At 35.2% G+C, this 27,030-nt stretch overlaps 1 protein-coding gene across 1 annotated transcript in view; it reads left to right on the forward strand.

Moving 5' to 3' along the window:
- LOC125659506 (uncharacterized) overlaps positions 1-20,323 on the forward strand; it is a 29,693-nt gene extending 9,370 nt beyond the window's left edge. The window contains exons 3-10 of the mRNA XM_056148514.1: positions 808-882; positions 4,921-5,061; positions 5,152-5,214; positions 7,472-7,534; positions 12,034-12,087; positions 15,731-15,790; positions 18,055-18,105; positions 18,247-20,323. Of these exons, the coding sequence (XP_056004489.1) occupies positions 808-882; positions 4,921-5,061; positions 5,152-5,214; positions 7,472-7,534; positions 12,034-12,087; positions 15,731-15,790; positions 18,055-18,105; positions 18,247-18,845 (1,106 nt within the window). The 3' untranslated portion in view covers positions 18,846-20,323. The remainder of the gene's footprint in view (positions 1-807; positions 883-4,920; positions 5,062-5,151; positions 5,215-7,471; positions 7,535-12,033; positions 12,088-15,730; positions 15,791-18,054; positions 18,106-18,246) is intronic.
- Positions 20,324-27,030: the final 6,707 nt, after the last annotated feature.

The raw sequence follows: 27,030 nt of genomic DNA on the forward strand, positions 1-27,030 counted from the left end.
TCACCACTGCCGGTGAAGGGGCTGCAATATTCCGGCCTATGCTCGGCACTTATGGCCTTTGAGCAGGGAGGGATCTTTATAGTTGTCTCATCCGAAGGACCGCCCCATTTAGTCGCCTTCTACAACAAGTAAGGGGTACTGATGACCTATTCTAACGCGGATCCCCACAGGACGAGATGTGAATAAAATAAATTATTAATTAGCTAATAAATCGTCTATTATAAAATCTGCGTAAAATCTAGAGAATGTTAGCGTTCAATATCCTGAGAATTTATTGAACGCTAACTTTGCATTGCGTAAATTGTGTGCGCCCGAAACATTCTGAGTATGAGCGTTCAATATTGACCTTACCGTAACGACGTAAACAAGCCAAAATGGCAGACGACGGTCCTCCGAATCTGACAGAGCCGGTATTTGATATTTACTTAAACAAAATGTTTTACTGTACAGAAATTATGATGTTTCCATTCACAAAATCCGTTTGCTTCATGCATCAATGACGGGTTTAATATTGAACAGTGAAGAAATGCATGCTGATATTGCACACTGCCAATATTGATGAATTCTCGTCTATTTTAGAGTATTTAGAGTGAAAAGGGATATAATTTAACAAATACTTTAGCTATATAATAAAAGGGTTATTGAACTTATATTGGTGAATATTGGCACGAGTTGGCTGTCAAAATGCACGAGCTTGCAATATTCACCTATATAAGATCAATAACCCTACAATACAATATATATAGGAGTTATAAGATCGATCATTGTTCGTTATCTTCACCTTTTTATGTGGGTATCACATTTCAGAAAGATGTTGCATCTGTTTGTTATACTACACAGAAGATGACAACGACAGAAAACTTCCCCTGAAATGTGGTCATGGTAATGTATCGAATTTTATATTTCATGCTACATACACGTGACTACTCCACTTATATTGAAGTCGCTTATATTGAACTGTTTTACTGAAGAAAGAATAAACCCCCATAACATTACTTAATACATTTGTATATAGGTCAACATTGATTGTATTGAACTTTAAATGGATATAATGAACAAATGAGGTCAGTATATCCGGAATGGAATGTATATTTCTGTTAACAAAATAGTACAAATAACTTAATGATTATTTGGAACTAAAGCAGAGCTTGCGAAATATCAGATATGTACACTAGACAAAATTCCAAATGCATCATCTTCGAAAATTACATCTGGTTACATATGGTACATATTCTTGAAATTAGGTACCTACCTAGTGTTGGCCATTTCAAATCTCGTTTGGGGTTCCACCTTTGAAAACCACAAGTGGATCGCTTAAAATGCCCAAAAAAAGCACAGCAAAAAAAATTGCATTTAAATAGACAGTGATATACATGTACCACAACTGAATGGTTATTTTCGTATTGCTCATAAGTAGAAATTTAAGTAAAACTAACAACAAAAGTCTACAAAGTCAAATCAGAACGTACAAACCTAAAAATCGGCTGTTATAAAGTAAAGAGCAAGTATGTAGCATTTCTTAATTGCTTGCAGCTTATTTGAAGAAAAGGAACGGGCTTTATCAGAATAAAATAAGATTGAGACGCTTCCTAGTAATTTTCTATTCCTCAGATCTCATATTCAAAATTGGCTGCAAGAGAACATGTTTCATTTTTAAGCGCATATGATATCCCAGTCATTGAAACGAATGGATATGAATTACCGTACCTATATTGGATTTCAAAACTACACAAAAACCCTTACAAACAAAGATACATTGCAAAATCCAATAAATTCTACCAAGAATCTGTCTTTACTCCCTACTTAAATATTAACTGCTGTGAATGAGAAAATCCAAATGTATTGTGCCACAACATATGCAAGAAGTGTTGTAAATCAAATGTAGACTCTGAAATTTTCCAAAGAACTTTTATTAAATATGAAATCAGAGAACTTTCTCCAAATCAACAGTATCAAAACATACGACTATCTAAAACTTTACACAACCATTCCTCACGATGAATTAAACACCACACTTTTTTCTATCATGTACAGTTCTTGCTTCATACCATATGCTCAGTCATCCAAAAATACTTTGTTAAACACAACTTTAAGACTATGTACAAGTACACTGAAGTTGATATTTTCAATAAAGATGCCGGAGTTCCTTATTGACAACATTTACGCAGTCTTCGGTGAGTAGATCTTCCAACAGTCTGTTGGAAATCCCATGGGCACAAATTGTGTTCCATTACTAGCTGACCCGGTTTTTTTTTTGTATTCTTATGAGGCAAAATGTATTCAAAAGTTTCTACATTCAACTCGACATTCAGATAAAACTTCTATGTGAGAAGAAAAAATGTCTTACTGTGGCCTTCAATTCGACATTTAGATATATCGACAACGTTTTGTCTATTACCAATGATAACTTTCATTCATATGTCGATTCGATAAATCCATGTGAGCTCGAAATAAAAGACACCACAGAGAAGTCCACTTCTGCTTCATACTTAGACATTTTATTGAACGGCAAACTAGGTTATATTGCTTATAGGAGTTATGAGATTGATCACTGTTCGTTATCTTCACCTTTCATCAACAATGTTCATTTCTATTCCCATGTCGATTCGATATATCTCGGTGAACTCGAAATAATAGACACAACAAAGTCTTCCATATCTGCTTCATATTGCGAATTTTATTGACCATAGATGTGAACGGCAAACTAACAAAACAGCTCTAGATGACAAATGAGATGACTTCTCCATCGTCCAATAATTGTGTTGCAATATTCCAACTGACTATGGTGTTCATGTCTTTCTACTGATTCAATACGCAAAAGCATGTTCTGCGTATCATATTTTTTTTTAAATCGAGGCAGGCTACAGAAAAGTAAGATGATGTTACAGGGGTTTCAACAGTTTCCTTTAAGATCAGCATTTTGCCAATCTTATGGTCGTTATAACGATCTAAGTCATCAATACAACCTATCATTGGATCAAATACTGTTTGACGTGTATCGTACCAACCAATTGCTCGATTGTTCTTTACATACGGATTGATCCGTTTACCTAATCAAAATAGAGATCCTACGGCGGTTGTGACTGGTCAACAGTGAATGCTTACTCCTCCTGGGAATCTCCTCCCACCTCTGTCCTACAGTTAATTATGTATTCGTTAATAGGATTTATGACATTGATCATTGTTCGTTATCTTCACTTGAATTCGTACAACACTTCTATTGCCAAATCACATCGGAAATAAACTCGCAACGGAAGTATTCCACTCAATACCATGCAGAACTAAGACAATGACAGGTGAAGATAACGAACAGCGATCAATCTCATAACTCCTATAAGCAATACAAAATAGATAGTTGGGCAAACACGGACCCCTGGACACACCAGAAAGGGATCAGGTGCCTAGGAGGAGTAAGCATTCACTGTCGACCAGTCACATCCGCCGTGAGCCCTATATCCTGATAAGGTAAACGGAGTTATCCGTAATCAAAATCAGCATGCCAAGAACGACCTAACAATCGCTATGAAACACGTCAGACAGAATTTGAACCAATGATAGGTTGTATTGGCAAAGTAGATCGGTATAACGACCATAGAATTTGCGAAATGTTGACTTCAATCGAGACTGTTGGAAACCCTGTACCATCAGCTTGTTTGTCAGTAGCTTATCTCGATTTAAAAACTGACTATACGCAGAACAAGCTCTTACGTATCGAATCAGTTGAGAGATATAAACAACATATGCAGGTGATAATGGAATATTGCTACATAGATATGGAAATTGGACGATGGAGAAGCTGAAATCATTCCGTTTGTCATAAAGTTGAGTTGTAAGTTTGCCGTTAATATCTACTTTCAATAGAATATTTAATTATGAAGCAGATGTGGACGATTCTGTGGTGTCTTTTATTTCGAGTTCATAGGGGTATATTGACATATGAATGAAAATCATTATTTTTAATAGATAAAACGTCGTCGATACTAAATGTCGAATTGAAGGCCACAACAAGATTTTTTTTTCATATGATTGATCAAAAGTTTATAAGTCATCGGCAGCATTTGCAACTTTCTCTTGACATGGACAATTACTACCCTTACTGCTTTCTCATAGTTCTCAACACATACATTACTAGGCGTTGATCAACCACGCTGATCTTTTCATTTCTCCACTTCGTTGAGTTTTAATTTGAACTTTGCATTACGTATATTGTAAACATAACATGCTTGGAAAGAACTATATCTTGCGGCAAAGGCTTTTATTTGACAAAAATCTAGAAATTGGATTAATTCTCTTTTATATTGATTTCAATGTAATATATTTCATTTTTACGTCACAGACAAAATATAAACATGGAAGGTAATTGGTACATTACATTTTAGACATTAAGTTTAGACATGTATGTAAATATCAACTTCCAAAAACAAAAATCGCACAGATGAATTGCAGTGTTTTTAATCCTGAGAAAATTTCATAATGAACATAAATTGGTGAAACAATAAAATAAATGATGCGCATTGCAAAAAAAGATTTATAACTTTACAATCTTTTGTAACAAGATGAAAAATCAATGCTTATAACGTCTTAAAATATTTTAAATGTAAAATAAGGACAAAACTCATACAAAAACTGCTATTTTTTTAAATTGATGTTGACAGTTTAGTACGTTTAAGGAGACACAAATATATTGAGACGTCACCAACTGTAGGTAAATACGGTAAAATTAGACCTATGAATATGACTTCGAGTCCGTGTTGTTAATTCACTCTCACTGCTACTCACTGCTATGGTTCTGAGCGCAAGGCACAGGTCTAAATATAGCACTTCACCTACAGCTGATGACGTCTTTTAAGTATGAGAGAAAGATTTTCGAAGGGACTTAAAACAATAATTTATGAATAAACATAATTTGTTGTCTTTCAGTATTTCATTCAGACTGTATTGAGCCGTGGCTACGACAGAATGGGACATGTCCATTGTGTAGAACCAAAATTCGAGACGTCACACCCGCTGAGCCCAGAACCATGTTTATTCCAATCGCACAACTTATCAGCCTAGCTCAAGGTGGCAAGCATTTTCTGAGATGGTTTGGGGTTATGCCACACATGTTTTTATCTCTGAATATAAATAACATTTAAGTTGTTTCATTTACAGCCCGTTTCCGAGAACAAGAAATATCCATACGTACCCTGACAAGCACAGAACACATGACGATTGGTAAATCACTATTACAACATTCTAGACTCAATGCATCTTGTTCTTTACTACTTAAGTGAAATATGTAGTGGACATTATACAAAAGCACGTGTATTAACTATGATACTTAGATAGCAGGTTTAGATCCTATCTTGCCTTTTAGTAAGAATCGTTTTGTTTTATGAAACGTGTTTCGTTTAATTCATAGCCGATTGTAAACGTTATCCTCAACGCTGACACATTCAGTATGCTTATGTATGACAGATGAACAGTAATCAATCTCATAACTCCTATATGTATGTATTAGTGCATCAAAATTGGTACCGTATATGTTTTACATTAGTTAATGATTATCTATTTCTCTCATATCACGCATGAAAGATACAGATATCATATCTTTCACATCAATCTTTCACATCACGTGATGAAAAGTTGATTTGTCTGCTTGTTATAAAAACAACTATACCTTATGGTATCTCGAAAGCTCTACTACTATCTCCGCACTCCTCCCTCTTCCAACATTCACATGTGTCTCCGATGTAACATTTCTCCAATGTAGGCTTATAGGAGACTTGAGGCCGTGTAGGTTTGGAAGCAAAATAAAATCCATGTCTATGTCCACTAACAAACAAAACCCACTTGGAATCTATTTGCACAATCGTCGTTCAATACATGTAACTCTGCATTCAGTATCAATATCAATGCTCATTTCAAAACCAAACGTACGAATTTTACCCGGTCTAACTGGGCCTCGGACATTACGTGTTAGTTGTCTATATACTAAGGGCCTAGGTAACAAGTGTGTTAAGGTTTTACAACTAAATGTGTTTTAAAATATATGATAAAATAAGCTGCACTTTATTCACCATATGCCCAGTCAACTTCCTTACTCACAAAGTACCTCCTTTTACTGAAGAGTCGTTAACTAAGATCTAGAGTTAAGAGTTATCTCTCTTGTCATATCAAATCATAGAACATATTAACAGTGTCTCTCTCTCTCTCTCTCTCTCTCTCTCTCTCTCTCTCTCTCTCTGTGTGTGTGTGTGTGTGTGTGTGTGTGCAGGCATGAATCCCTGGGTTTTTTATTCAAAGAGGAATAACTCTTTAATACTATTCTCTCTATCATTAATCGGTTGTTTTTCTGTCCGCAAATTACATGTAGTTGCCAAAATTGAGGTTGTAGAATCCAATTCTGTGTCATTTTTAATGTATGGCGTCTCAGGGCACAAGGAAAACGAAAAATAATTTGAAATATGATAGAAAAATACTCTCTTATGAGTGGCTATGAAATAATAAGGTCATTCCACCCTCGGGGTTGCAAAAAAGTTCTAAAACCCTTGTCAAAGCCTCGGGTTTTACAGCTTTTTTGCAAACATCGGGTGGAATAACCTTATTTTAATTTTCATGGTTACTCATGAGACAGTCTTATAATCATTCATATTACGTTGCATAGTCATGTGGATGGATAGTTAATTCGTCTGCTTGTTATAAAAACAACGATCATGACAACATGATGTCCAGCATCCTCGAGATGTCGGCCTTTAAAAGTAGATGAGTTCATTGAGGCTAACGAAAATAAGAACACAATGTTGAAAACAACCTGTCACCTTAATTAAATTACTGACGGAATTTCTTCCAACAGAAAGTTGTGTGATTCAATACATATCCATATGAGTGAAATATTCATGAGAGGCACGTTAAACAATATACAATCAACCCTCCGCCCCAGTGAACTTGATATTTATCTAAATGTATCTACTTTTATGGTAGCTCGCAAGTTCTACTAGTTATATCAGATGACTTCGCGCTAAACCGAGATCTCCCCCAAATGTAAACCAATTGAGTAGCCATGAAATATTAAGGTAATTCCACCCTGTAAAGCGCTTAGGGTGTTACCACTTTTTTGCAAACTTCGAGTAGAATTACCTTATATTTCACGGCTACTTATAAGAGAGTCTTGTAATGTTTATATGAAATAAAAATACATTTTGATAAATCCCGATACTGCACCACTCTTTTGAAAATGAATCGTTGTTTGGACAACAATGGGGGGTTTACCTGGTCTTAGATTGTACCTGCTCAAATATGTCTAGTATATACAATTTATAATTATTTCAAACTTCAGTAACAAATACTAACATTCCCCTTGTTTCTGGTGGTCTTTGATAATTTCGGAAGACGCTTGTCGTTTTTATATAGAAATAACGGTAAATTATTTTTTAAAAAGCAAGAATCCTCGTATTTGAATGGTATAAATCATAATTATTCTTATTTGTAGGCCAGTTGATAGAACGACAAAGAATCGTACCTACCCGGACAGCCCCGGTAAACACGATGAATGGTAAATCAGTGTTGATTAAATTGATGAAAGATCGCTGGTTTTACTTTGTTTGAATACTAGTGTAATGATTAATAGTTATAGTGTATTAGGTCCATGTCTTCCAAACGCAGAAGTGATTTATAATTTGGAATAATCCAAGGACCTGATCGCCCCTTTTGGATAGACATGGTCCAGTAGTATATAAGAGCCTGCAGTCGAGTAATCAGAGCAAGAAGGAGTAATAATAGGTAGGCTAAAAATAGAAATAGGCTAGGGAGAAAAGGAATAAGCATAATATATATGTGAAAAGAGCTTAAGGAATTGCAGTGGGGTATTGGGTGCAATTATCCTCAGGGCCGTAAATTAACCTTCAATTTGGAGGAGGCAGGAAATTAGGCGGGGGTCTGGGGGCCGCCCCAGACGCTGAGCACATTTTGTGCACACTGAACACGTTTCGTGTAAAATCCTTGATTCTAGGGCCTTCTAAGTTGTTATACTTGACTAACTCATTCTAAAAGAAAGATTTGGAATGCTTTTTAAGGGAGGTATCATGTTCTTAGTTATTGGAAACAACATAAATTCTAATGAACTTTAAATTTTAAATTTTTTTGGCTCAAAAGTTGGAGGAGGCAGCTGCCTCCTCCGCCTCCATGTAATTTACGGCCCTGATCCTGAATAAGAGTGAGGCACCCTGTACTTTCACTAAGCAATAGGAATTTGGCCCAGGAACACAGTGCAAGTAGCCCAGTTAGCGAACTACCCTCTGTGTATGATTAGAAACCCGAGATAAGTAACTCGGTACCAATCAAAGCTCGGACAGAGAAATAGAGAAAATTGTTGTAATGATAAATCAATAGCTCAAGTAGAGTAAGACGAAAATTATAAACATATGACTCCATCTCTTGTAAAGAACCCAGTAACACGTTACACTAGTATAAAGACCAGTGATTCTTTTCGCAATATACCTTACGACTGAGATGAAAAATTGCACATGACATTACTGAGTCATAAGTATGCAACTTTTATAGGATTGTTCAGAAAATCTACAAAAGATACGATGCAAAGAAAGTATGGCATGTTTGATATTTTGATCTTAGTCGTAAGATTTTTTTTCTGAAAAGGGCCACAGTTAGAAACATTTAAACTCAGCAACCAATCTGTTTCTATTTCATGTATTTTTGAAAGCAATTAATTATTATTCTTTGAAAGATGTAGTCTTATAACTGCAACAGTGTGTGTATAGGGATTGAATAACACGTGTGTTGGCGATTTATGAAAATTTGTTTGCATACACCGTTGCAGTTATGAGATTACATCTTTAAAAAAAAAACCAACCAATTCATTGCTAGTATTTACATTTTTGGAACCTTTTTAAGGTGTGCATTTTTCATTTATATCTTAAATCTCCCGCCTAATTCTTTTGGGTAAGTAGCCAAGGAAAGTAATTAAAAGTATTATTTAATAACGTGAAAGAAAAGAGTGTGCAATGTTGAAAAGAATTACTAGACAAATTCTTGAATTGATTCTCAACTAAATATCACACACATAAACTTATTAACAAAGCTGTACAATGAAAGGTGAAGATAACGAACAGTGATCAATCTCATAACTCCTATAAGCAATACAAAATAGATATTTGGGCAAAAACGGACCCCTGGACACACCAGAGGTGGGATCAGGTGCCTAGGAGGAGTAAGCATCCCCTGTCGACCGGTCACACCCGATGTGAGCCCTATATCCTGATCAGGTAAATGGCGATATCCGTAGTCAAAATCAGTGTTCATTTTTTTCAGATATATCCAATTGTAAACAGCGTAGGTATAGTAACTATTGGTGTTGTTAGGCCATGTTGTCACTTCGAGAAATTCAAAGTACAATTACTCATTGAATAATTTTTGTAAAATCCCGCACTTGGATTCATTTCTTGTGTTTTTTGTTGGTGATATTAACCATATTAGAGCTAACATCAACTTCTCTGGTATCGAATGAGGTGCACTTGTGTTGTCTGAGAAGGAATGGGCAACAAAGCTTTGTTTTCATTCTGCACTCGTGCGGCCGAGCACAGGAACTGGTAATTTTGTCTGTACTAATAATAGTATGGGTCTATGTCATACGACCCCCTAATAAGGAGTAATACTAATTTTATTAGGAGATGATATGGTATAGACTCGTACTATTATTAGTACAAAATCGCCGGTTCCTGTGGGCCGAGATGCTAAATGCAGACGACATGCTCGACAGTGTTCATACGCCCAACAGATTTATAGTGATTCGGTCTTTGCATTTATAAGCAAATATCCTTCAAAATTCTGTACTGCATTTTATCACAGGTTTATAATGTAAATGTACGTATACTATTATGATGTATAAAAAATTGAGTTATTACATTTGCGTGTTAAGCAAACGTTTGGCCCCCTGGAAAAATCCTGGATCTGCGCATGCGGAGAGCTATGTGTCTTTCTCTTTCTATTATGCGGGCTACATGTTAAACATAAAGGATGATAGATATCATATAATGATAATAATTCATAATCATTATGAAATGTGTCCACCATTTAAAAATAATATAAAATAGCACATGTTTTTCCAAAATGTTCCCGGGGGTATGAAAAATGTAAGTCCTGTCGTATGTTTGTCCGGTGGACTGTCTATGTTTTACTATTATTTGGTGTTTATCTAATCAAGTTTTTTATACCGTCTTGTTTCTTTTCATTATTAGTTTTGTTTTATTGTACATGCATTATGGTATTGTGTGCAGTTATGTATATTGTGCTGCATGTTTGCCTATAAAATGTCTTATACATATTTTATCAATGTTCAGCAAAGACCCATTAGAGGTTGAGTTAGACTGCTCTTATTCACAAACTGATATAAAATAAAGTTCATCTTAAGGTAGCTCCATCTAGTATAATCCATGCGTGACGGCATAAGTTTTTTAAAAATTAAACTTTATCCATGATAGAAATATATCTTTTGTAGAATTTTATTCACTAGGTACAATGAAAAAAACAATTGGTGAAGTATTTAATATAGAAAAAAGTTCATACTTTCCATATATGTAAAACTTATATGGTACCAATTTTGATGCACCAGATGCGCATTTCGACAAATAATGTCTCTTCAGTGATGCTCAACCGAAATGTTTGAAATCCGAAATAACTATGAAGTTTTAGAGCTAAATATAGCCAAAAACAGCGTGCCAAAAAAGTGGAGCCAAATTCGTCCAAGGATAAGAGCTACATGTATGCATGAGGGAGATCAAAATATTGAATACAAGGGCAATAACTCTGTTTTTATTGAATCCTTTATGAAGTTCACTAAGCGATACATTTTCTTTATTTTATGCAGAAATTTTGAATAATTTTGTAAGGAAAAAGTTTCATGAAATTATCTTGAATACTATTGTATCGTTTTAACCACTTTGAGTGGGTTTTTTAAAAACTGTTTAAGGAAAATTGTAATTGTCTGACGTTGATGTCTCGCATCTTCAAAAGTGGGATGACCTATATATTTCATTTGATAATTTATTAGCTTTAACTCTTATGAAAGGCGAAGACAACGAACAGTGATCAATCTCATAACTCCTATAAGCAATACAAAATAGGGAGTTGGGCAGACACTAATTTCTGTGGAAAGGAAAGGATATTCGGACTTTCCTATCCCACATCTTCACAAGTCAAGGGTTATTGACTTGTGAAGATGCCTACCCCCTCGTTTCTGTCCAAGCCTTCATAAAGTATGCGGGGAATCAGTCGCGCTTTGGTTTGAATTTATTTCAGATTACATTTGGTGTGAATCGTTCAAAACCTTACATAAATCAATCCATGAAATTAATGATTTTTCGGCAAGTGAATCGAATTGAAACCATTCCATTCCACACTAAATCGTCATTTCAAATAATACATCCTTTCGCTGTCAAATTCGCCCCCATGATAAACAATGACTAAGCGCACGTGTCACCTCATTTTGTAAAACAGCTTAAGTCACAAAATTTTATTTATGATATCTAGTCGATATAAGACAAAGATCAAAACACTGTATGAATTCAACAGATGGTAATTTAAACTTGAATTTTTAGACATAAACTTCAGGGCGAAATTAGATTATGTCTGCATGCAGCCCAATGCCTTTCGTTATTTTTGAATAAAATCATTTAACGTAAAACAGTCACCATTGTTGTTTAACATATAGAAAGAATCATAATCCATCCTTAAGGATAGGCAAACAAACGAGATAAATGTAGCCAATAGTAAATCACATCATAACATAGTTCTATTATTTTATTTTGAAATAATGTTCAGTTACACATTATGCTCTTAGGAAGTCAATATTATGTAATTTTATGAAGGGACTAATATTAAAAGTACACGTATATTTTCTAACAACTTGCAACTGAATGATGAAATATTTTGAGCATTATATAGGAACAAAGCTTAGGTTGACAAATACAAGTAATATGATTGCATGCTATATACATTTGATTATATCTAAATGGCATTAATTTTATTTATGATTTCTAGATAATACAAGTTCAAGATCAATACGAACTCAGACTCCAGTAAACTCAACAAACAGTAAGTCCATACATGTATGAAATCAGTACATGGTAATTTAGTACTCTCTCTCTCTCTTTCTCTCTCTCTCTCTCTCTCTTTGGTAAATATATTGGCGTGTCAATAGAGACTTTCCAGGCAGACACAAAATATAGTTCATTAATATATCCTTTTCTGAAATACCATGCCCTTGATACAGTACACGTGCTTGTAAAACTCTACTTGTACATTCTTGTAAAATGAAACACATTTTTCCTTGAGGAACTTTCATATTCTACACATTGAATACAAATAAAGTGTAAGCTATGAATTTTTGAAGAGGACATCAGTAAATGGCTTTTATAGAACCTATCACAAAATTACACGAATCACATTTTCTCCATCAACCCGTCCATTTATGAAAACATCAGTAAAATATAAGTATTCAAGAATGATTTTATTTACTGGTGATTTCGTTTGAAATTACAATATTTGAAGACAGTTTTTGTTTTATTTATCGGATAGTACGTAACATGTTTACATGGGTTTGTTCTTCTAGCTACGTACAGACTGTTTAAGGCGTATATACTAGACTCAATATTTTTGACTCAAGTACCATTTATAAACTCCAAATACTATTGAGATCATAAAAATAGTTTTAATGTCGACAGTTTGTTATTCTTCTTGTTGTTGTTTTTGTTTGGGTTTTTATCATGTAACATTCACTGGTCTCTCATCTCAACATAAACTTAAACTTATACTTGATTAAATATATCAAATTATTGTACAAAAATGAAAATCACAATATATCAAATACCCAACATACTTTGATTGCAACCTCCATCTCCTGAAAAATAACTCGAGAAATCTCTTGTATTGTTTCAGTGGTATTCTCCAATGTCACGTGAATTACAAAGCTAATAACGTGAATTATTCCTCTGAATTTCTAAAGAAAAAAAAGTAGCCTAAGGCTTACTGGGAGCCATCAGGGAAACTATAACCCTTCAAAACCGATAATTTTCCATTTCGTTAACAGTTGTAAAATGGCTGATATATTGCCATAAGGGTGTAAACTCCCAAAACAATCAATCAATCTTTTAGGTTACAGGGGACATTTTTTTTTATATTTCTGAAACATGTAGATAGGGGGTATACATCAAAGTCAGGTTATGACAGACTAATGAATAATCATATTTCCCTTTTATGTCAATACTTGTATTTCATACTGGTGTAGTTAATAAATTATGATCTTAAATTACATGTAATCGGTGCTTGTGCACAAAACATGCGCTGAGCAGGTGCCCTTTTCTCGCTTTGATTTTCTCTCATTTGGGCTAATTCGCACCACCCCCCACCCCCACATCATCACAGTACCGAGCGAGGGGATTTGGACACTGTGCACAATCAAGAATCCTTTCTGTCATTCTTAAAAATCTACCTTTCATATGGGGCCATCCACCTTCTCTCTCAGCTACAAACCTTTTGGTGGACCATGCTTGTTTTCGTCGGAATTTCTTCAGCAACTGACCACGTGTCTTAGTTTCGTATTTGCACCCATCTATATGCTAGGAATCACAGGGGCTAAGCCCGTTTTGAGCCCGAACTCCGTGATACCATAAATATAAAAGAGGTCTAACTCTGATCCAGATAAAAAAAAAACAACTAACCACTCGCTTCAAATGCCTAAAAAATCTTGATCTAGGTACGCTATGTGTAATTTGTCTATTTCCTTGCATAGATTAATGTTTTAACTACTTACATGCCAAATTTCAAGCCACAGGTTTTTAAAATAACAAAGATATACGTCATCGTTCTCTCGATTTCACTTGTTTATTTTTACTAGGACATTTACCGGTCCAGGTCACGGAGTCGTTTCTCACCTATGACAGCAGCGAAATTCAGACTAGTGTGGAAAATTTCGGACATGTCAATAAAAATTTCACATCAATTATACGCAACTTACTTCCTCATACTTTAGTAATGTTCTTCGTGTAGACGTTACACGACTTATTGTTTCCTCATCAGCAAATCAGCGAAACGGTCCCATGCTACGGTGGCAGAGGACATTTTTGTTGTTGTTTTTTTTTTTTTTTTAGGTTTTTCAACATGTGGGAAGGAGGTATACATCTAAGTCAAGTTATGACAGGTTAATGAAAAATCATACTACCCTGTTTTCTCAATATTTGTATTTCTTATTAGTGTAGTTATTAAATTAGGGCTCTAAATTAAATGTCATCCATACATGCAGGTGTTGCTGCACAAAATATGCTCTGAGCAGGTACCCCTTCTTGCTTTGATTTTCTGTCATTTGGGCTAAATCCGCACCACCCCCACACCACCACAGTACCAAGCGAGGGGATATAGACGCTGTGCACAATCAAGAACCCTGTCTGACGTTCTTAAAAATCTATCTTTTATATGGGGCCATCCACCTTCCCTCTGAGCTACCTACTTTTTCCTGGACCCTCTAGGTTTTAGTCTCAATTTCTTCAGCTGCTGACCACGTGTCTTAGTTTCGCATTTGCACAAATCTATATACTAGGCATCATGGTGACACCTACATGTTGCATATCATTTTTTTTCCCACTAAGCACTCAGCTACACTTGAAATGTATCCTAAAATTATTCTACACATTTTTACACATGTAATATCACTTCAAATATGGGGTATCTCCGTTTTTAAGAAACTTGGCCGGGTCTATAGTGCCGGGTCTATAGTGCGAAATTGTTCCCTGCTACCTAGGTGGCAGGGGACAGTTTCTTTGGTTCTGAAACATGTGGATAGGGGGTATACAGGGGACATTTTCGCACGATAGGCCCGGTCAACTTTTTTTTTTTTAAAAATGGAAATACCCCATATTTGAAGTGATATTACATGTGTGAAAATGTATACAATAATTTTAGGATACATGTCAAATGTAGCTGAGTGATTAATAAAAATGTTGATATACAACATGTAGGTGTCACCATGATTCCTAGCATATAGATGGGTGCAAATACGAAACTAAGACACGTGGTCAGTTGCTGAAGAAATTCCGACAAAAACATGCAGGGTCTAGCAAAAGATCTGTAGCTGTGAGGGAAGGTGGATGGCCCCATATGAGAGGTAGATTTTTGAGAAGGGCAGATAGGGTTCTTGATTGTGCACAGTGTCTAAATCCCCATGTTTGGTACTATGATGGCGTGTGGGGGTGGGGGGGGGGGGGGGGTGCGGATTAGCCCAAATGAGAGAAAATCAAAGCAAAACAGGGGAACCTGTTCAGAGCATGTTTTGTGCACCAGCACCAGTATTTATAGATTACATGTAATTTAGGGTCATAATTTATTAACTACACTAATATGAAATACAAGTATTGACATAAAAGGGAAATATGATTATTCATTAGTCTGTCATAATCTGGCTTTGATGTATACCCCCTACCCAAATGTTTCAGAACCAAAGAAACTGTCCCCTGCCACCCTACCTATAATACAAATTAAGCAACACGTACCACAGTGTATTCGGATACACCAAAGTAACATCTCTGGTAGAACTGAGAAAGAAAATCAAGTCACTTTGTAACATAATGGCATGATAGTGACACGAACGCAATACAGACATCGTCTCGCGTTTTCAATGATACAACCAATTTCCTCGAATACTAGTAATTGAAGATAACTGTTTTGCTTCATTTCTCTATTGTAGATGACAGGCCTTCTAACGACCAAAGTTCCGATAGCCGCTGCGGTGCAATAATCATTGTAGGTAGGCGATCTTGCAAATTATTAGAAAGATGCTCGTATTACTCACTAGTATGGTGAAAACTTGTTTTAAGTGAACAAAAATAAAATACATATGATATAAAAATATTTTCATAGAATTCACATGGCATATTACTTTATCAATATGCAAAATGATATGTAAGTCTATATTTTGTGTATCAGGAATTTTAAGACACTTTATATATACTCCAAACCTTAAAGATTTCACATATAATTAAATGGTAGATTCGTTTGCGAATATGGACAATTTTAAAGGTACACATGCTCCAATTTTGAAGCAAAAACCTCTATTTCATATCTATACAAAAGACTACGATGAGATGTCCGAGAGCAAAATCAGTCATAAATTGCCAACATAGATAAAATGTACATTAACCATGTTAGTTTGAAAACAAAATCATTAAATAATACATATGTGATTTAAAAATATAAGTAATATGATAACTGAACGCATTATGTATTCAATGTTTAAGTAATGTCACAGTGAAAATATTTACTCGTGTACACGTCATATCATGATGTTATATTACATTTCCAACGTTTTTGCTTTTGGTATCTCTACAAATTATAATGATGGCCAATTCTTCATGCGTTGAAATTGTAAACAATGCGCGTATGAATCTTGATAAATGTAGTACATCTATTTTATTGGGTGAGAATTCCGACAGAAATGCAAGTAGAATGTAAAAATGAAGATTAAATTTCATTTATGAAAATACATGAGGACAAGAACCGCGACACTTCACGTCGACACATTTCATACCGCGACACTTCACGTCGACACATTTCATACCGCGACACTTCACGTCGACACATTTCATACCGCGACACTTCACGTCGACACATTTCATCCTGTGACACTTCACGTCGACACATTTCATACTGCGACACTTCACGTCGACACATTTCATACTGTGACACTTCACATCGACACATTTCATACTGCGACACTTCACGTCGACACATTTCATACTGCGACACTTCACATCGACACATTTCATACCGCGACACTTCACGTCGACACATTTCATACCGTGACACTTCACGTCGACACATTTCATACCGCGACACTTCACGTCGACACATTTCATACCGCGACACTTCACGTCGACACATTTCATACCGCGACACTTCACGTCGACACATTTCATACCGCGACACTTCACGTCGACACATTTCATACTGCGACACTTCACGTCGACACATTTCATACTGCGACACTTCACGTCGACACATTTCATACCGCGACACTTCACGTCGACACATTTCATACCGCGACACTTCACGTCGACACATTTCATACTGCGACACTTCACGTCGACACATTTCATACTGCGACACTTCACGTCGACACATTTCATACCGCGACACTTCACGTCGACACATTTCATACCGCGACACTTCACGTCGACACATTTCATACCGCGACACTTCACGTCGACACATTTCATACTGCGACACTTCACGTCGACACATTTCATACCGCGACACTTCACGTCGACACATTTCATACCGCGACACTTCACGTCGACACATTTCATACCGCGACACTTCACGTCGACACATTTCATACTGCGACACTTCACGTCGACACATTTCATACCGCGACACTTCACGTCGACACATTTCATACCGCGACACTTCACGTCGACGAACTCCACGAAGCTTCATGACGTATGCTGGCGTAAAGCGTCGCAGTTCATACCTTAATGTATTTCAAGAGAATTGTAGCGGACAGTATAAGAGGGAACTTAAACTGCCTCGCTAGAGAGCTAGCTTATCTAGTGATGTGGTAGAGTCTCTTTCTTGATCACGCAAGTTAAGCAAGTGTGATCAGCACTTGGCTGGGTGACCGCTTATACGTTACAAATTGGTGGCAGTGTAGTGACTCTGGTGTTTGGCAGCAGGCCTGCTTCAGGTAGAGTCTCTTCGGAGCTCTGGGTACGGACGTGGATTCGTCCGGGGACGACGGTGGTTGTCGTCGGAACGGCGGATGCCGTTACTAAGCAGGTGCCAAACACTTAGAAAGGACCCGCGCTAAGCTTCGGGACGAAGCTTCCCCGCGTGGGGGGAAGTGTAGCGGACAGTATATGAGGGAACTTAAAGTTAGCTTATCTAGTGATGTGGTAGAGTCTCTCTCTTGATTACGCAAGTTAAGCAACAGGGAGCGTGATCAGCACTTGGCTGGGTGACCGCTACACGTAACAGAACGTATGTCTTCAAATACATGTATTATGTATATTTTAGGATTACTTGTGTGTGGATGGATTGCGGTTTACCTTTCCTCATTCTATTCTGGTAAGCATGAAAATCAGTAAGATGTATTTTTGTGTGTTTTGTTTTTTAAATTAACTGTAATAAATACACAAAATATATGTGTGTTAAAACAGTGTGTTTCTGCATTTCGTGCTTCATCATAGAATTTTTTTTCTTTTTCAGGGGAATTTGATTTAAAAACAATGGATCCTCAGTCACGAACTACCACTCGTTATAAAAGTTCTTGCACAAAGTTTCCAGTTCGTGAGGCAGGACATTTTCGGGAAATTGAAATTGAATTTGAAGTATTTCCAAATATCCCTAAAGCTCAATACATTGCAAATAGCCGAGCGATATATGCGACAGATAATTCAAATATTCAGTTGGGTTTAGCCACCTATGAAAATGCAGTTTTGAAATACTCAACGAACAGTGTCTTTGTCGAATTGGAGCTTACTGTATTAGATCTAGAGGAAGGTAGAAGAAAATGGCGTCTCTCCGCATGGAAAAAAGGCTATTTAATGCAGAACGTCACATTCATAGAAACTTTTGAACAGCCTCGACCGCTTAAATTTCTTTTTAGAATTGAGTCTAAACGCATTCGGCTATCAGTTTATAATAACCATGGCAAAAGTTTTCCTTATCTTAGGGTATTTAAAGAAGGTTTTTCTGATCTTAGGGTGTTTGAAAATTTTCGGATAAATAGCGCAATCTATTTATGTGCTGGCATGGAACCACCTGTACTTCCTACGAAAATATTGTACAAAGTAAAGAATTTATAATTATTTTTTAGGAAATTTCCGAACATAATTAATGGGGATTATTTCCATCATACCAAATATAGTGTACATGTAATTCACTTGCATATTTTACACCAGATAAGTTAAAATGATTTATGCTGCGTCACTTGAATGTCATTGTTATCATTGCGACTCCGTGTTGAAATACCTGTGTGAATTCAGATATCTTATCATTAAGGTAGCTCCACACTCACATTTTTATCTGATAAAAGTATAGAGAGTGTATCTATTTCCATTGTTAAAGTTAAAACTAATAAATTATATTATCAAATAAAATGTATAGGTCATCGCACTTTTTAAGATGCGAGACATGCATACACAGAATCATATATCAACGTAAGAAAAATGCAATTTTCCTTAAACAGCATTATCAAAATTTCACATAAACTGGTTATGACGATATAGTAGTATTCATAACAATTTCATGAAACTTTCTTCACAAAAATATACAAATGTTTGTGAAAAATAAAGGAAAGCTATCGCATAACGAACTTGATAGAGAAATCAATAGAAACAGAGTTATTCCTCTTGGGTTCAATGTTTTGAAACATATCAGATTATCTTTGTTTATCCATTTATGTTCTTAATTCGTTTCACTCAAACGAACATAAATCACTTACCATATAAAACAACGCATTGTATAGGATAGGAGGCAAAGCGCTCAGATTTATTAACACGTCACCGTCACATAACCAATGTATCAAACACATTCTCAATACCCCATTGCTACATGCACTTCATCAATATGCCACCACCCTGTACAGCATGTCCAATTCACCGAAAGAACACAAACTATAAAAAAAATTCATATTATGATATCATTAACCAATGTCATATTCATAATTCCAATAAAGAAACCTTTATTTGGGAAGGGTGGGTGGGAATTTATAAAACGTGAAATACCCTGCGAATCTGAGCCTTTGAATGGCACATTCACGCAAATACTGATCCTTAAATAACTAATTCACTCATGCGTACTAGCTGCTATTTAAATAACCAATCACTATGCAATCATTCACCCGTTCCAAAACACAACATTCCACGTGTACAAACAATGCTAATGTACCCATGATAAATACATATATAACTTAGACTTTTGAAATATATTGTAATAGGCATAAGGGGGGTGAATATATTTTGTGACTGCACATGCATTTTATTGTATGTTATATTTACATCTTAAAATTCTGGGATTATTAACTGTTTTTAGCACATGCTACTTGCTGTTTTCATTTGCTATCTTTATAAATGCTCTAATTCATTATTCGGGATACATGCCACAAACATCTGTATATGTTACTGATTTTATTCCACTGTACTTCACGTGAATACACCTTTGCTTTCCTCATTATTGATCAAGATTTCTGGAGCTTTCGTAGTTGTATACATGCTGCCGACATCATGTACTGTTTAGCGATAGTTTCGTATTTTCAGTTTGAGATATATAAATGTGTATTTATTGCTTTAATTGTTCCTAAACACTCAAGAAATTGTTGTTTTAATGCTAGCTATTCATGTAATGTCAAGGACGATGTGGTTGCGTCGTCTGCTGTCTGATGTCACGTAACTATTATAGTATAACCGGAAGTAGAATTCTTTAGTGATTAAGTATTAAAGTTACCAGCCAACTTGGCTTATAGCGGTACTCTACCTCCAGCTATCAAAGATCAACCCAGGTAAAGGGATTTCTGAACTATGATCAACGCTAAATGAAAACACTGTTTAAAGTTTTATAAGTTTAATAAAGTGAGAATTAACCTTTGTAAATGTTAACAAATAATAAGTAATGATCAAAATATAACAAGTTGTAAAGTCTATAGAAATTTCACAGAAACAAATAAAGTTATATCAGAAATATGATTTAATTTAGCAAATGAACAACAATAATCTCAATAAATAGATAAGAAGTTCATGAAAAATTGACTAATTAAAAAAAAAATGGCAGGAATGTAGAAGACTTAAAAAAATGTATGTCCCTACTGGGCCTCCTTACTTAGACAAATGCTCAAAAATCCTACTCTATAAATAAACCAGTGAGGTGGAAAATATAAGAGAGATGAGCTACATCACCCAATATGAACTCTACTATTAACACTCTAGAGTTGAACTATCAACAATAAGGTAAAGTCTGGGCTCTAAAAATAACTGACCCAGAAAATAAACAACACCAAAAATATAAAGGGCAAAATAATAATAAATAGTGGTTCTAGAATTTACACCTGTTATCTACACATCCTTAGACCAGGCTGGACTTGGTAAGGGGAAACTTAAACTTTATAAAACCTACATCCTAAACTTATTCCTACACTAACTTATGAAAAACGTGCAACTAAAGCAAAGACCTAGAGTGCTGTTAAATCATAAGATGTTCCTAACACAAGGTACTGATGAAATAGTGCTGATAAACCATGAGGTTTTCCTGCACAGTAAAGAGGAACTAACCATGAGGTCGTGTTCCCCAACCCAAATGAAGAACACTACACGAACACGGCTTTAAATACCCTAGCTAGGCCCAAAAATAGAAGCCAATAAATATCAAAGATCCTGAGACTAACTTAGCCAATCAGAACACAGCTATCAAAAGTTCTATGGAAAGACTGCCAACATGGATGACACTTCCTGTTTTAAAAGTAAAACATGTGGAATGTCAACACATGACCTAACTTAAAAACAACCAACAATAAAGGGGTTTTACGTAAGTAACAACTGAAAATTCAAAGTATATAGAATTATCATACTGAAATATCAGCAAAACTAGCTAAATAGAGATTACGAAACCAAGGCTGTAAAATAAAAATCAAAACCACTACAATAGATTAACGTTTATTTTATACTGTTTTCTTTTACATGCAGATGTTTTCAAGCATGTAATTAAGGGAAAGTTAATAACTTTATAAAGTAATTAATCTGCTTTAAAGCAATTATGTACCAAAAAAAAAAAATACATGAACATCGGGTCATACAGCTTTAAATAAATGATGTCTAAAATTCACATGGATATCTTCTGTTTTCCTTGCTACCAAAGGAATAGTTCAGTTCTTATTTTGTGACCTCCTCAAACTAGCTTGGCCATTCCCGGGGAGCTTACAATTTGTTTAATTTTAAAACAAGATTTTTTACAATAACTATCGGAAAAGACTCCAACAAAATTTATATTCGTATCATGCATAAATCTAAATAAATCAATGGTTTTGCAAAATCTGATGACATCACATGAGGGTGGAAACGCTCAAAGTCGTAGTTGTGCGGGTTCTTTAGTAGCACAGCCCCCTCATCCACCCATACAATAGGCCTATGAAACTTTGACCTATTAATGTGGTGATAGGTGTTGAATACAGTGCAAATAAACGTGCACAAAACCTAATACATAGCTGAGTGGATTTAAAATACAGTATATCAAGTTGCCTTTTTAAAGGGAATGTTTCTTTTTAGGGCTCCTATCAAACAGAGACCTCTAGAGATTTTTAATTATAAGAAGTGTGTAAACTGTTTGACTACATTGATTATTGATAATAGTACACATATTAAACACTCTAACAAGTACTAATTCATCTACAATCCGTTTTATCAAATTTTTGGAGCAAAATGCAGCTCGTTAATTTCTATAATCACGATCCCGTTCCCTTGTAAATATAAAGAACTGAAAAGTGCTGTTATAATTCTTATTTATCAGAACTATTTGGTGTTTTTTTAACATATGAAAAATTTAGCATCTTGAGAAATTGCAATGTTCGACAGATTCCTATTTTATAAATACAGGTATGGATCCAGAAAATTCCAAGGGGGTGGGTGGGTTGGTGAAGAGCCCAAAAATGGCAAAAAGGGGAAAAGAAGCAGAAAAGCATTATACCGATCTTCAGATTTTACTTTGAACAAACAAGTCGAGGCAACCTTCAACTATAAATTCGGTCGAATCAGTCAATCGGATAAGAATTAATACAGCTATCTACAGATAGTCGTTTTCATTCAAAAATACTGAAGAGATTGATTGATCGCATATTGAATCTTTGACTCGTATGGAGACGTCACCATTGCCGGTGAAGGGCTGCAAAATTTAAGCGCTTATGGCCATTGAGCAGGGAGCGGTCTTTATCGTGCCATACCTGCTGTGACACGGGACCTCGATTTTTGCTGTCTCGTCCGAAGGACCATCCCGTTTAGTCGCTTCTTACGACAAACAAGGGGGTACTGAGGACCTGTTCTAACCCGGATCCCCACGGGAAAATATACTGAAGGGAAGCAAGGTAGGATTTCAGTAATATGTGGAGAGAGCGACACTTTTCAAATATAACAATTACTGACAAAAACAAGTCATTAAAAATTAGAAAAAGTACAAAACAATTTTTCAATAGTATGAAGGTCAAAGTCACCTGGCATGTCATTCACGAGCATCGATCACAGCTTAAAAACATCCTCCCGTGGATTTTGTGTCTACATACATGTACATGTGTATACCATTCTGCTCTATTTGTTCAGCTTACGCAGTTGTTGAAGAGTCTGAAGTTGCATTTCGCTTTGAAGAATTTTTCGTATTTCCTTCCTCAAAGAATGTTCAACGGGGCTAAACCTTGTGTTTAAGACAGTCAGGGCAAAAATCGGATGGGTCCTCGTAATATCGACTGACATTCAGCTCGGCTGGATATTTGGATTAACGCCTTCAGGTGGCAGGGGACAGTTTCTTTGGTTTTGAAACATGTGGATAGGGGGTATACACCAAAGTCAGATTATGACAGACTAATGAAAAATCATATTTCCATTTTATGCCAATACTTGTATTTCATATTAGTATAGTTAATAAATTATGACCCTAAATTACATGTAATCTATAAATACTGGTGCTGGTGCACAAAACATGCTCTGAGCAGGTTCCTCTTTTTTGCTTTGATTTTCTCTCATTTGGGCTAATCCACACCACCCCCACACCATCACAGTACCAAACATGGGGATTTAGACACTGCACAATCAAGAACCCTATCTGCCCTTCTCAAAAATTTACCTCATATGGGGCCATCCACCTTCCCTCACAGCTACAGACCTTTTTCTAGACCCTGCATGTTTTCGTCGGAATTTCTTCAGCTGACTTTGTTTCGTATTTGCACCCATCTATATGCTAGGAATCATGGTGACACCTACATGTTCTATATCAACATTTTTACTAAGCACTCAGCTACATTTGACATGCATCCTAAAATTATTGTATACATTTTTACACATGTAATATCACTTCAAATACGGGGTAATTCCATTTTTTGAAAAAGTTGACCGGGCCTATAGTGCGAAACTGTCCCCTGCTACCTCACCGAATCTCGGAGCAGTCCATCATAATTCATGTCTGGAAATTTACAATCAGCTTCTATCAGTTCTAGCAATTAATGTGCACCTACATGTAGGGGACATTGACGCTCGCTTCAAATAAGTTACTTGACTATTACACTAACTCTGTATGAATATTAATGCTGCATAACTTACCGTCTAGGTATACAAATTCCATAATAAAAACTATCACTAAATTTTCCATTCTGCAAAACTTTAAATCTTGACATTGATTATTTAGCTAAGACTTCTGAAACATCAACTAACAATTATTGCATTCTTAAAAATTTTCCAGTGTTTTATAAACGTGTTTTATTGTTTCAACCTTTGTCAAGACAAAACAAACCAAACTCTTAACTCCACTGAAAAATTCCTTCTACAACCAATATGGTCAAATGCGAATTTTCTCTTCAAAGGTAAATCAGTATGTTTTGGTGATTGGATAAGAAGTGGAATTTGATATGTTAAAGATGTTTTTAATGAGGAAGGGTTATTAAAATCAGGTAAACAAATTTATGATTGTCTTACTAAGAAAACGAACTGGCTATGCGAGTATAAGATGATATGACATTTTTTAAAAATTTGAAGTCGGATATGATTTTTCTAAAATTCCCTATATCAAAACCAAAAATCAGTATATACACCCAGGGGTGCATGAGCCGAGTTGCATGGGATACATTGTAAAGCCAGGAATGACGTGGTATATTTATAATTGTGAAGAACTAATTTCGAGTTACTGTCCAGAAACCATATTTGTCTGAAGTTTTCAATCTATATTCGGTCACTGTGACATTGACCTTTGTTCTCCAAAATCAATAGGGGCCTTGCTTTGCTGGTATCCAACAATATATCCAAGTTTCATTTGATTCAAATTAAAAAAAATTCGAGTTATCCTCCGGAAACCAAAATCCTTTTGGAATTTTAAATCTATTTTCAGTCACTGTGACCTTGACCTTTGACCTATTTTCTCCAAAGTCAATAGGGGTCTTCCTTACCTGGTGCATAACAATATCTTTAAGTATCATTTGATTCGGATTTAAACTGTCTGAGTTATCATCCGGAAACCAAATATTTCTGAAATTTTCATTTTATATTCGGTCATTGTGACCTTGACCTTTGACCTTTTTTCTCCAAAATCAATAGGAGTCTTCCTTACCTGGTTCCCAACAATATATAAAAGTTTCATTTGATTTGGATTTAAACTTTCGGAGTTATCATCCGGAAACCAAATTTTCCTGAAATTTTCATTCTATTTTCGGTCACTGTGACCTTGACCTTTGATCATTTTTCTCCAAAATCAATAGGGGTCTTCCTTACCTGGTACCCAACAATATATCAAAGTTTCATTTGATTAGATTGTAAACTTTTTGAGTTATCGTCCGGAAACCAATTGTTGACGCCCAACCGCCCGCCCGCCCTCCCGCATCACCAAACCAATAGCCGAGTTCAACTTCGTTGCAACTCGGCTAAAAATATAGAAAAAAAATTATGTTTACAACATAAAACTAAACTTTTCTACTCTACTTTGATAAAACATAAATTTCAAAAACCCTCGCTAACAAAGTTAAGTAGAGAGTTCCAAATAACAGATAAAATGAATGGGAATCTATATTTTTCTTGAAAGTTAAATACATTGAAGACAAATCTTAGCAGAGTTTAATTATAAAGTAATGCACAATTTATTGAGTAATAATATTTTTATTAGCAAATGGAACAACACTATAACAAATAAGTGTAAACTGGGTAGAAATGAAATCGAAAACACAAAACACCTTATTTTTTATTGTATTAATGTACAACATATTTGGAAGATCGCAAGTACCTGTATTAATTTCACAATAACTTGGAAACATATTGCTGTTGGGTTTTATTAAGATAATATTGAATTGATAAAGATATATAACTATTTTCTTTCTTTTATTGCATTTAGAATTCATAAATGTAAGATATATTGTAGAGTTGTACAGGTTGATGAGACAAGTGATTTTGTTATTCGTTCCATCAAGGAATACTTGAGATCGCACTGTCAAGTTCTCAGGTTTTTATATAAAACCAAAGAACAGAAACTTTTTTCAAAATTTTGTATCCAATCTATAGTTATACTAAAAAATTCTTTGTATAAAATTTTTTAATATATAAAATTTAAACATTGTTACTACTGCTATTATATGTATATCTGCATCTGTCCATATGTATGTATACATGTGTATTATATATATGTACTTGTGTCATATCTAAAGCCACTATTCAGAGGGTCCTGTCCTCTAATAGAGCTGTCCAATGAGTCGGATATGAACTGTCGTGATATGTATGGACTCATTGTAGCAGCGTGACGTTTTTGAAAAAAAAAATCTTTAATATACACACACTGTGCCAAACATGTTTCATACGCAGTATTATTCCGTCACGTGAAATTATGTTGATTTAAATTAATAACTACAATTTTTTGACATATACTGTATCTATTTTGATTTCATGGTGAAATAATAACCATATCTTATACACATTGTATCTTATACATATTTTTCATTTGTTTTGTATATTTGTATATGTTTTGTCTTGTTTCATAAATAAAAATCTTGAAACTTGTAAAAAAAAACAAAAAAAACAAAAAACAATTCCATTAAAATTATGACTTCCATGGTGCATATTTTATCTCCTGAAATTGAAGAGTCCCTGTAGTCTGTTTTTAAATTAGCAATATACAAGTACATGTAGGTATGTGAAGAAACTATACATCAGTAATTTAATAAAACAAGACTATAGGAACTATTAAATTTCAGGAGATGAAATATTGTGTGAGTTGGTTTAATAGTCTAATAACTTAATTGATGCGAGTGGCCATGTCACCTAG

Source organism: Ostrea edulis, chromosome 9, assembly GCF_947568905.1.
Source record: "Ostrea edulis chromosome 9, xbOstEdul1.1, whole genome shotgun sequence".
NCBI lineage: Eukaryota > Metazoa > Mollusca > Bivalvia > Ostreida > Ostreidae > Ostrea > Ostrea edulis.